General features: G+C 38.4%; 2 protein-coding genes across 5 annotated transcripts in view; both read right to left on the bottom strand.

The window, feature by feature from the left end:
- LOC149500631 (protein tyrosine phosphatase domain-containing protein 1) overlaps positions 1–3,845 on the bottom strand; it is a 28,212-nt gene extending 24,367 nt beyond the window's left edge. The window contains exon 1 of one of the 3 annotated variants that reach the window (XM_089735770.1): positions 3,642–3,845. In XM_089735770.1, coding sequence (XP_089591896.1) covers positions 3,642–3,669 — 28 coding nt within the window. In that variant the 5' untranslated portion in view covers positions 3,670–3,845. The remainder of the gene's footprint in view (positions 1–3,641) is intronic. The other 2 variants (XM_089735768.1, XM_089735767.1) reach the window with 2 other exon arrangements.
- Positions 3,846–9,018: 5,173 nt separating this feature from the next.
- LOC149500618 (waprin-like protein) overlaps positions 9,019–12,969 on the bottom strand; it is a 337,771-nt gene continuing 333,820 nt past the window's right edge. Inside the window, exons 2-4 of one of the 2 annotated variants that reach the window (XM_089735910.1) lie at positions 10,680–10,743; positions 9,967–10,134; positions 9,019–9,207 (exon numbers count right to left, since the gene is read on the bottom strand). In XM_089735910.1, the coding sequence (XP_089592036.1) occupies positions 9,107–9,207; positions 9,967–10,134; positions 10,680–10,743 (333 nt within the window). In that variant the 3' untranslated portion in view covers positions 9,019–9,106. The remainder of the gene's footprint in view (positions 9,208–9,966; positions 10,135–10,679; positions 10,744–12,969) is intronic. The other variant, XM_089735909.1, reaches the window with a different exon arrangement.

The raw sequence follows: 12,969 nt of genomic DNA, 5'->3' as shown, positions 1-12,969 counted from the left end.
CGTCTGTGGTCAAATTGAGAATAGATTAAATATGGTTTGTCTTTATTAATATTTTGTTATAGAATAGCCTTGGCGAAATTTGTGATTATAGAAGTATAAAATACAATCATAATAGTGAACAAACTTACAATTCCAATTAATTATAGTCGAATTTCGACTACTACGGGACCACTACACACATAGTCAGAATATTCAACGCATTCTAAAGTGTAGTCATTATTTTAACAGCTGCGAAACGTGGTCTAACACGCCTCGTACGTATTTCTCTTGCGATGGAATTAGAAAAACGGAGACTTCTTCGTAGGGCTTTTTTTATTGCTTAGGTAGATACACGAGCTCACGGCCCACCTGGTGTTAAGTAGTTACCGAAGCTTATGGACATCTACAACGTAAATGCCGCCACCCACCTTGAGATTTTTTATTTATTGCTTAGCTGTGTGGACGAGCTCACAGCCCACCTGATGTTAAGTGGTTACTGGAGCCCATAGACATCTACAACGTAAATGCGCCACACACCTTGAGATATAGTTCTAAGGTCTCAGTATAGTCACAACGGCTGCCCCACCCTTCAAACCGAAACGCATTACTGCTTCACGGCAGAAATAGGCGGGGCGGTGGTACCTACCCGTGCGGACTCACAAGAGGTCCTACCACCAGTAAAGTTCTAAGGTCTCAGTATAGTTACAACGGCTGCCCCACCCTTCAAACCGAAACGCATTAGTGCTTCACGGCAGAAATAGGCAGGGTAGTGGTACCCACCCGCGCGGACTCACAAGAGGTTACGTGTAAATTTTGCTTCATTAAACTAAAGATTTCAGTTGTTTTTTTATTTATTTTTCTCTTTCACAAAATAAAACAACTGACCTAAATTTTCTAAGTGTGTAAATAGCAATTTTTGTTCGTAAGTTCGTAATAACACGAAAATTTAAGTAGGTAGGTAGGTAGGTATAAGAAGCGGGTTGTAATTTAGGAATTTGACACGCGCTTGAAAAGTCACGCGACGTAATGCGTGTTCACATTGCTTATGGGACAATATAAATTAAAAAAAGAAAACAGAATCATGTAGAGTAAAATAAAACTTAATCTCGCATTTGTTTTTGTCACTGTACTTTTTTTTCCTACCTAATCGCTGGTAGCCTAAGGGGCTATTCCAGCTACGCCTGGACGGGTAGGTGAGCTCACGGGCTTAACCTGAGAGAATTTGCTAGCACTAACCCTAGCAAAAGCAGTACTTCGCAGAGTTTCATTCACTAGATTTATTCGCGAAGCAGCTACTCTTGAGTTGTTAGGTCTCCTTGGAGGGGCTCGGGTAGCTGTTAGCAAACCCCACCCCTTCTGGCTGAGCCCTTGCTCGCCCACCTGTCCTTGTGAAACTGGAAAGGCCTCCGGGCAACCAGTAAGCCGTCAATCATAAAAAAGTCTACCACCGGATCGGAATCGCGACCCACTGAGAAGATCCGGCGAGAAACTCAGTGGGCTGTGTCTATGAGTTAGTTCGCTCGTCGAACTGTTCGTCGTAGTTGACGAGTTCGACGAAGACGTTGACCGGTGCTTCAGGGGCCTAAAGCACCGAGAGTGGATTCGGGGGATCCGACAAGACATATTTCGGGCGTCGGCTACTTTGCGTTGCCCCGTCGCGGTCATGGATAGGATCATTCTACGACTTCGGACATTTCGAAACAATTTTCGTAGCTACGGACGATTGGTAAGCAGTTTAACCCTTTGAGCGCGAACCGTCAGTAGATCGACTTTATTAATACGTATAAAGTCGCAGTTTTATTAACGTACGGACATATTTCATTGCATGTATTTTTATAGATTTTAATAAGTTTATAACATTTATGTCCTGTGAATTTAGCATTGATTTATATATTTTATGTATGTTGTAGTTATTTCTAAAGTTTCTTCAAAAATCTTTTGGCAATTTCCGCAAAATATGTAAAAATAATTTGATCACTAAAATGCTAAAAATGTCTACAATACGAAAACCAAATAATTTACTAATAGGTATTGATTTTCGACTTCTATACTTTTATTGTAAAACAAATAGTCGTAATTTATAATGATAAACTCATTATCTTCGAAGAGATACAAACATGTCTGGTTCTGTGATGTTGGCATAGGATTTAGGGAAAAAATAAACTAAACAACGCATCAGTCACTACACAGACGCAGACTAACCTTTCTTAATCTCCTGCTATTCTGTAAAACTACGACCACTTTTTGACCTACTAGTTCATAAAGTCCTCAAAAGCAACAATTCCGTGCGCCATTTGTCGTGTTTATTACGAGCCCGTTCGAGCAGTTAATAAAAACGGTGAGGCCTATTTAAATAAATCAAGGGTGCTATAACAGTTTATTACATCATTAAAAATGTTTATTCAAAGGCCAGGCAGTATCGCGTAGTGCTACACCGCTCCATTGCCTTTTTCATTATGAGAACGGAAAGGTTATTTCGTATGCAGAATTGAATTTGTTTATATTGTTGCATGAATATTATAGATAAGAGAGGTTTTCTTTGCCTTGTGTTATATTGAAATAGATATTTCACTGACTGGTTAATGCATTTTTTTTTACTAGAGGTCCCGCAGTAGTCGAAATTCGACTATAATTAATTGGGATTGTAAGTTTGTACACAATTATGATTGTATTTTATACGTCTTTAATAAAAAATTTCGCCAAGACTACTATAAAAAATATTAACAAAGACAAACAATATTTAATCTATTCTCAATTTGACAACCGACGTCAAGAACAAAAGTTTGACAATAAATAGTATGCATGCGTCAAATACATGGTACGTAGTGTGTGTAATGTTTTCTTTATTGATTTATGTATCTTTTATGCATTCTTTTAAAAAAATATTATCATTGTGCACTTCTTCTCTATATTCTCTATAAGTGTGGAAAATTTCATACTCCTCCGTCAGCACAATTTTAGTAAAAAGGGATACAAAGTTTTTGCTTCACGTATTAATATATAGATAATATAAAATGGTTGTTTGTAAAGTCGGTTTAAGGACGGTAGTTTTAGTGTTATTAGTGATAGCGTCAGTAGCAGAACTATTCGAACTGCTAGCTCTGACGTCACGCGAGAAGAGAGATAAAAGTGTCACAAACCAACGCTTTGGCCGATCGTCCTCTCTAGCGCGCGTTCTGCATTCTCGCTTACACGCTCAGACTCCAGGCGGAACGTGACACTATTTCGTGCGTGCAGCCGGTGTTCATCGATTTATAAGACATTATCACCTCAAACACAATGGTGGTAAATGTATCATAAAATAATAATAATACGCAAATTATAATTTAGCAGGCTTGATTTTTATTACACGATGCTATTCCTTCACGGTGGAAGTCAATCGTGAACAATTGTTAAGTACGTATTTCATTACCAAAATTAGTTCCTGCCTGCGGGATTCGAACACCCTTTCATCGCTAGATACAAACAGATGCACCGGACGTCTTATCCTTTAGGCCACGACGACTTCATATTTGTTACACCCGCGATATTCGTAAGTCATTTTGTACACTGATTCCGCGGCAGGGAAACTGAACAATGTTTATGTTATTTTAATTAAATTTTAATACGGACTTCATGACATATTTTTCACTAAATGATTAATTTATGTCTTTTAATCTTACCTTTCGTTCGTTTTTCCATGAACATCATGATCAGGAGCGACTCTTCGTCTCTTGCAGAGGTTCGTTAAGCGAGAGCATCCCAATCGCTTCCACAATGGACATCTTCTCACGCTCGGATCGTCAGTCATCATTGACCTTTTTAAAACGATTCTTTTTTCTACGCCTCCACATAGACCCAATACAGTTTGTCGCCGGATCTTCTCAGTGGGTCGGGATTTCGATCCGGTGTTAGATTACGCGAAGCACTGTTCTTGCTAGGGCTGGTATTAGCAAAATCTCCCTCCCAGGTTGAGCCCCGTGAGCTCACCTACTCATCAGTGTAACTGGAATAACTCTTTAGGCTACCATCGAATTACGTAGGGACAAAAAAGCTTTAACATTGAGTAAACTGGAAACTAGCCTGGAAAATATTTTTAAATTTAGACTTTTGACTTTATTTGGTTTGCGGACATTAATCTGTAGCAGAGTGCTAAACCGACAGATAGGGTATATAAATACGTAGGGTAGACGTAAGGGGTACTGTGCTTTATGGGGGAGCAAAATGCAAATGTATTCAGCTGTGAGCGTTACAACAGAAAAACCCACCTAAAGAGCGATAGCGTATAAGGCTGTATGATTTCAATGTAGCACTCGTAAACGAAGCTAATTGTGCTGAACTGAAAAGTTTAATGTAATAAATTTTAGCTTACTATATTTATAATATATAATAGTACATTGTGCACCAAGGGAGAAAAGTTGGACATTTCCTGTCCAGTTGGAAATGTCCAACTTTTTTCCGCGGTGCACATAATATTTTTTCTCTTACCAGGCCGAAAGTTCGGGGAGTACCAAGCCGGGGTCCAGGGACGAAGCCCTGGCGGGGGGTAGGGGTGACGGAGCCTCCATACTCATAAAAAAACAATTTAACTGTTTTTTAATTTTTAAATAAACTACTACTGAATAAGAACTGTCTGATGAACTCATCTTTGTTTAATACTTCACTATTAAATTTTATTGCCTTTTTTTATTTTTTATTTTTTAATATTGTGTTTAGTGTTTTTACACATATTGCAAATTACCCGAGCACAACAATGACGGAGAATTTTAGGTGCGTGAGAGCAGACGTAGACACTAACGCGCATCCGCACTTGTCAGTAAGTACCCAGGGAGGAAAAGTTACACTTTCTTCCCTGTACAGCGGGACGAAAACTTTCGGCGTCTGTAGGAGAAAAAAAGAAATATTTGTCACTACACCACTTACTACGGTAACGCCTCCATATTTTTTACTTTCAAACACGGAAAGTGTGCACTTTAGCTCTACCCTCCATGATAATAATTATTTGAACTGATTGAACTTTGATAATGTTGAAGATTAAATGCTGTGGCGTTTCCGGCTTTAGGTAAGTTAAGTTATGAGCTCGCTCGATGTAGCCATGTGAAAAATTCTAATAACAATATTTTCATATTCGTAACAACAATTGTCATTAATATAATCTATTTTGGGACGTTGCAAGTAATGAGTTGTGAACTACTTGAATTAATGAAAGCCTATCGATCCATTAGTATAAGTATTTTTATTTAATATGCGTGGACGAGCTCACGGCCCTCATGTGTTTATCCGAGAGCAGCCATTAACGACGTAAATGCCGCCACCCATCTGGAGACATGACACTTCTGGGTCCTCATGTCCTCTGACGGGGGCATGTCACCCTTGGGGGGTCATCCTCAGGCCGATCCACTCTGCCTGGACTTAAACCCCTCGCCTTCTCGGCGGGGGTGTTGATTTGTTAGAGAATGCGGATGGCGATGACTATGATTTATGAATAATGATGTTGAATAATGGAAGTGCGCTTAATTCTAAAAGTTTGCCTTGCCACACATCCCTTCTTTGTGGTCACGTGTTGTGTTTTCCTACCTATACTAGTGACATCGAGGGGTCTAGATTCACCGGGCAAGTGGACACATAAGATCTAAGTCTCAGTTTTATAGTAAAGCGCTTGGCCCATCTCTTTATTTAACAGCAGAAATAGGCGGCCTGATGGGACCTACCAGGACGGGCTAACAAGACGCCCTACCACCAGAAACCACACTAACTATAATGTATTTGGATTTGATTTTTATTACACGATCTTACTCGTTCATTGTGATTGTTCTTCGTAAACAATTCTACTTTAAATTCGATAATAGTGCAGCAGTGCTTTGAAAGTGGCCATAGCGTTGCTGAGCTCCATGAGCAATGGTGACCATTCAGCATAGGGTGGATCGTATGCTTGACCGCTTTGATGGAAACAAAAAAGGAAAACCAGCCCTACGACAGTCATGTCACTCTAATCATTTATTATTTATTACACTAATAGTAATAATTATGGGACAAGCTTAATAAAAAGGAAAATAAAAATTAAAATTAATATTGAAAAAATATTTATGTTTAACACGTTCACTGCGGAACAGGCCCAAATCAGCCTGCCGCGGAATTTCACCTGGTGCGGACGAAGAAAACTATGTCCCTCTCGCTGGTGCGGAACGATTATCTCAGGTGTTTGTAAAGGTACGACAAAGACAAATATATATTTGAGATTGTGGTCAAAAGTATAGGTGTTCCCTATAAAAACATCACGGCAGGCCTTTATCGGCCTATCACGCACTGACAGTAAAAAATATCAACTCGGTGCGGGAGGAGGCCTATTGTGGCCCGCCGTCCCAACAGGCTGTTGGCGGCCCGATACCGCACAGAGCGCCCGCCTCGCCAGTTAGTGTTGGGCAAGCAATCGGAACTGACGTACGTCACGTTTTTTTTATTCCTTAAAATTAAAGGCACGATGTCAGGCAACAAAAGAAAGATAAATATTTTGGAATATAAATTAATTTTCGGTGCAGATAGTGATAGTGACAGCAGTCAGGAGATATTTTCCTTCAAGAAAATGAAAAACTGCGGGAAACCATGAAGAGTTCCGAGGTGAAAAGGAAAGTAAAAAAAAATAAAACATACTGCAGAATGTGCAAGCAAAATCTTTGTGCGAAATGTTTTAAAGACAGCCATTAATAAATAATTAAATAAACAATTTTTATTTATTTACTTTAATTCTGTTTTATTTTCGATATCCCCTTATTTTTGTCTTTCCCATCACAACTAAAAATACTTTCTAGTGCGGTTCTGGTTGATATCGACCCGCCACTTTCCCTGGTTTATTTCTCATTTTCTGTTCGGCAGATCCCGGGGCGAATCAAATCTAAAGAAGTTGGGTTCAAGGTTTTTCCAACAGTCCAAAAACTGTTCACCTACATTATGTTTTCGCAAAGTTATAGCAATTTAATCTAACCTTGTGCTGACGTGTCGAAAAAGACCTACCACGCACTGGCGGAAAAATCATTGAGGGCACAATTTGGCCCGCCGCCGCACCAGACAAAAGTTTAAGATTTTACTTGCCGCAGCGAACGTGTTAAGAACAACTTGGTTTAATTTTATTTAAATTAAACTTAAAGTATTATATATAGCTTTATATGCGTGACAGTTGGTAGCGATGATTTAGTTAGGTTAGGATTTGTTACAAAAATTGTTAATCGAATTAATTGATATATTACTGACTCGCGTATCAAATTATTATGTATAATAAACTAAATTTATTCTAAATAACAGATGAAAAAATTTATTGTGCAGGCTAATATCGTTTGATAGATGAATGTAAGTAATTTTCCCGCCATTAATTTAGGAATTTTACGTACAATTTAATAATGTGGATATATTTATATTTTCAACGGACAACCAGGAATACTCCTGAACACACAAATGTTAACATACTAATAAATATATTAATACGTGAAGCAAAAACTTTGTACCCCTTTGTACGAAAATTGCGCGGACGGAGGAGTATGAAATTTCTCACATTTAAAGAGAATATAAAGAAGGAGTGCACAATGTTAATATTTTTTTCAATTAATGCATAAAAGATACTTTAAATCAATAAAGAAAACATTACACACACTACCATGTATTTGACACAACACATACATAAAAATATACTCTTTGTTTACTGTCAATTGGGAAACTTGTACTAATAAATATATGTAAACCCAAAAGAAATGGACTCTTTTCATTTCCAAATTACTAAAGAATTGTTTAAGTTTGTGTTTTTTTTATTTTTTTCGGTTTCTTTCACAGATGATTTTTTCGTGCCACCATACAACACAATAAACTTTATTAGGAGCACACGCGGGTCAGGGCGCGCACCCGTCTTAATATCAGCAAATGGACTAAAGAAAAATGAAAAGGAACCAAGGTATATCGACTATACAGGTCGCGGAGGTAACAGGTCGCGAGGGTGAAGCTATTTATACGAAAACTAACTTTTACAAGGGATTCGTTTGCCTTAACATTTTTTGGAAAATATAAAAATAATTCATAGACAATAACATATATTTTTGGATAAAAAGCGCGGTGGGTCACTAATTGTACTCCTGACAGCGTGTATCCTTAGGTTGCTCGGTTGACCGGTTATGACATAAATACGCAACAAACAAACTCACTTTTAAATTAGATAGTAACTACAAGTGTATTATCTATGGTGCGGATGTATTCGAACTAAAGATATTTATAGGTGACTTTTACGGTAACTATATTAATATGAAGGTTGTTTCATAGTTCACTGGAAGTAGATATACATATTTAGTGATGGTGGAGCACGCTATGAGCATTCAAGGATCCGCACGGTAAACAAAGTAGTCAGTCAAGTTAGGTTAGTGATGTCCATGGACTTCGGGAAATTAGAGTCAACGTTATTTCGATTTTGGTGAGATTTCGTTGGATTTGCCCCGACTTCTTCCCCCTAAACTCTCACCATTATCCATCTCACTGCAAAATAAAGACTTTTATTTCTATTTGATGTTCAGTTCATAGATATGTTTTTACAAAAGATTTTGCAGAATAATTTATTGCTATTAAATTATTAAAGCACACGACTCACGTGATGGTGAATAGTTACCGTCGCTGACGGACGTCAGAAATGCCAGGTATCGCCAAGTCCCAACCCACCATTTAGCTTTACTCCTAACGGAGGGAGGATCTCACTAGTCATACTAATATTTTATAGAGGATATATTTGTTTGTTTGTATTGAACAGGCTCCAAAGCCACTGAACCGATTTGAAAAATTATTTCACTGTTTGGAACCTACACTATTCCCAAGTGACATAAGCTATGTTTTTTGAAAAAAATAGGGATCCTTACTAAAACTCCAATAATGTAACTTAGGGTGTAAAAAATTACAATATTCTTTACATCGCGTGCCCTGTGAAAACTATTGATGATTGAATAAAATAATGTACTACGACCTTGTAGAACACATTATTATTTACAAAAAGTGTCGCGACAGTATATATAATTATAAATAAAACTGAGTAAAGCCCGTGTATATATTTATTATAAAAATTTGGTACAAAATTTATTTATAACGTCAATAAACATATTAATTAAATCTGATTTCTCTCTTTTTAAGCTCTGCTGCATTTCATTCTCTTCGTCATTGGATCACGCTTGCATATTTCGTAAGAGTTGCACTTGACGTTTTCGCAGTAAACGCCCGTTCCGCCGGCTAGAGACAAAGATTTAATATTAATTCTTCTTCTATCTATGACGTCCCCTCACTGCTGGGGATCACGACCACACGTGACGTTCTTCTACTGTGTTCGATCATGGGTGGCACGGACCGCATTGTACAGACTACCTGCAAGTGCTTCTCTTACTAGATCTGACCATCTGACTGGTGTTATTCTCTTACTAGATATGACCATCTGGTTGGTGTTCTGCCCACGGCGTGCTGGCCCTCTATGCGACCCGCAATTATTAGCTTCTCTAATTATTTTTTTCCTACCTAAGCTAATAGCCTTGAGAAGCTATTTCAGCGTAACCTTAACTAGTAGGTGAGTTCACGGGGCTCAAACCGGAGTGATGCTAACACTGACCCTAGCAAGAGCAGTGCTTCGCAGAATCTAGCACCGGATCGGAAACGCGACCCACTGAGAAGATCCGGCGAGAAACTCAGTGGGCTGTGTCTATGGGATTATTCTTTACGACCAGCGAACGCCATTAAAATAATTAATTGGTTAAAGCAGCATCGAATTTAGTTATGAAATATGTGCCTATGAATATATGTCTATAGTGTTATAGCTTTTGTGAAAGCTGTGATTGTAGAACAATGATAATAGAAATGTGACTTATAATTTAAATTAATTATGGTCGATTTTCGACCACAGGGCAACCACTAGTAATACTTGTTATAGCACGTCTCTCGAAAAACCTATGCAAAAAGAAGATAGTTGAAGATTTGTTCTAATATTAAATAGAAACTGACTTGCGTGTTTGCTAGAGCTCCCGGTGCCTCCGCCGTAAGCAGCCGGCTCTGAACACGACTTGGCGTTGCACGAATTAGAACAGCAGACCTTGCCGTGTGTACACTCGTAGTCCTCCTTGCATTTGGGGCTGCAACCGTACACTTTCGAAGGAAGAGGGCACGTGCCAGCTAAAAAATACGTGCCAAATAATTAACGTGTCGTCATGTAATCAGTCCAATGTGCTTTTTTTCCCTATGCTGGTAGCCTAAAGGGCTAATCTAGCTCGGACGGGTGTGTGAGCTCACGGGCTCAACCTGAGAGAATTTGCTAACACTAACCCTAGCAAGAGCAGTGCTTCGCAGAGTCTACCACCGGATCGGAATCGCGACCCACAGAGAAAATCCGGCGAGAAACTCAGTGGTCTGTGTCGATGGGTTAATTCGCTCGTCGCACTTTTCGTCGTGATCATCGAGTTCGACGAGGAAACCACTGTGCCGTAGGTCTTCGGACACCGCTCTGATCTAATTTTGGCCAGCATTGCATCACTCTCCTACTCCATCTATTGCCATTTTGTCTTGCTAAGCGTCCAGTCAGACTCCATTTCAAATCGACTACCAACTCTCTTACTAAGATCTGTAAGTTTTTTTCAAGCGTCTAATCTCGGTATAACGGTGCCGGTCTGATATTTGTTTATTGTAATGGAATTTTAATTGCACATCGTTAGTGAACTCACCGGCTTCGGCGTAGAAGACAAAGGTAACCAACGCGAACACACCCAACAGGAATGTCATTGAACCTGAAAAGTGTAATGTTTTTTTTTTATATCGACCGGATTTATATGTACATATTATGTTGTAGGTATAATGCGTTTCAAATAAGAATGTGCGAGGACCTGCGCCATATTGTGACGTCATAGCTGTCAAAACGAAAAAATTTGGTAAAGTCAGCAAAAACGGTAAGATTTTTTTTTATATTAATTTATAATCTAAAACTTTGAGTTTGCCGATTCCACTTATCCCACTGCTTGAGTAATCAACATCATCGTCCCCGACCCATAGATTATAGGGCTCGACAGTGTTGCAGCCTTGATTTTTAAATAGGTGGATTTTTTTTATATAATCTAAATTCATGTTTATTTTCCTTCGACCAGTACTCAACATATCAAGAAAATTATATAGGTTTGTATGGTTCATTAAAACAAACATATTAATAGTCTTTATAATTAGGCAAAAAATTAAAGATAAAAAAAAAATTTTTGCTTTCAAGACATCCTTGACGTTCACATTCTTATTTGAAACGCACTAAACGCATGTTGTCCGATTCTCAGATTTTTATTTATTTCATAAATCTTCGTGTAGCTTGGACAGAAGGCGGTATTGACGGATACAATATACAACTAGACCTCCTTTAACAAGGTAGAGACGTTCCTGCAAAGTCCCGTGTTGTGACAAACCGTGTTATATGAGACTATATACTAGTACAAAATGGAGATATGTTCTGAACGAAACATCTCAACTATGCCCATATGTATTTTTTCATCTATTATACATGTGTGCATAATGTAATTTCCTAAATAATGTTACTAATGTTACGCGCTAGCGTTCGAGATGAGTAAAAATTTTACTGAAGTACAAATTAAAACTGTATTAACACTTAATGAACACTTTAAAATTGTTAATTCACTTCTTCCGCTTCGTTTGAGGTGATCCTTTCGCTGTTTCGCTTCGACTAGATCCGATTACTAACTGCCTCCGTGTCGTCTTTGCAGCGCTTTTATAGTCGATACATCTCTAGCATTATCGAGAACATTCTTAACAGGTCGAGTAGCTTTGATATGTGTTTCCGCTATCTGACAATAGATGTCGTTGTACTTCTCGAGCATTCTACATTTTATTAGTTCATTTGATATTCGTTTCTGCCATTCGACGACAGCTGGCGTTGTTCTTACCGGCGTAACAATAATTTTAAACAGAAATTATTTGTTGTCATGTTGTAGATGTACCTACTGTGATACAAGAAGATTTTGGAGAATTTTTATTTTCGTATTAGAGTGGAAACAGAATACTCTGTATGCACGGTACAATTATAGGAGTTTTACTGGGCTTTTAGGAAGAAACCGAGGGGCATCCAGACCCCATGTTTCATTATCTCACATTTGTGCACTTTTGAATATATTAAATCACCGCTATTATATACATTTTAAATTGGAGAACACTGAATTAACAAAATAATATAATTCAGACAACTTCGTTCGTCGCGCTCACCCCAAAAATTCCCCAATACTTCATTACAAACTATCGTACTCTCCAATAACTTCCTTCTTGTCCTCGCTTCAGTTTCCTCAATACTGAGGGTCGTGACCACCTCCTCGCAACAAGAGTTTATTGTGGATCACTCTACGTGTTCTACGCCATTTGTTCCTATCTGCCGCCGAGTGTAGAGTGGTGTTGAGAGTAGTGCGGATCTGGTCACCAACGTGTCAGGCCTCGTGGTCTTTTGCTGTCCACTTTGCCAGTCGCCATTAGCTTCGGCAAGTTGCCGTCATCTTTTCTGTTCGCGTTAGCAACATCCTGCCACAGCTTAAATAAATTCCTAAAAGTCATAAGATCCTCGTCGTCGCCTTGCACAGATGGCAAACTCTAAATACATTAAAAACGAGTTTTAGAATTATCGTTTTAGCATAAACATTGCAATTCCAATCACACTTTTGGCCTTCATTATTCGACATTACGTCAGATGCTTTATATGACCTTAGGAGTTTTAAGCATTTTTACTAAGTGTGACCTACTTAACGTCAGTCACATACATGTCTTTCAAATTCATTTCTTTATTGCTTCATCTGTTTTGTTTTTATTAAGCGATATATTAATAATATTAAAAGGCCGTTGTTTGTAATAAAAAAAAACTGCTGATTTTACTTTTGGAAAACTGATCACGGATTTTTTATGGCTTAGTGAGAGTGAGAGTGGTTACTGTCGTTTATGGGCGTCAGTAATGCCGTGAGAATAGCCAAGTCGCTGTGC

The sequence above is a fragment of the Bombyx mandarina genome, chromosome 20 (genome assembly GCF_030267445.1).
Source record: "Bombyx mandarina strain Sakado chromosome 20, ASM3026744v2".
Lineage (NCBI taxonomy): Eukaryota > Metazoa > Arthropoda > Insecta > Lepidoptera > Bombycidae > Bombyx > Bombyx mandarina.
The sequence above is the reverse complement of the archived record's forward strand: the minus strand, read 5'-3'. Positions and strand labels throughout refer to the sequence as shown.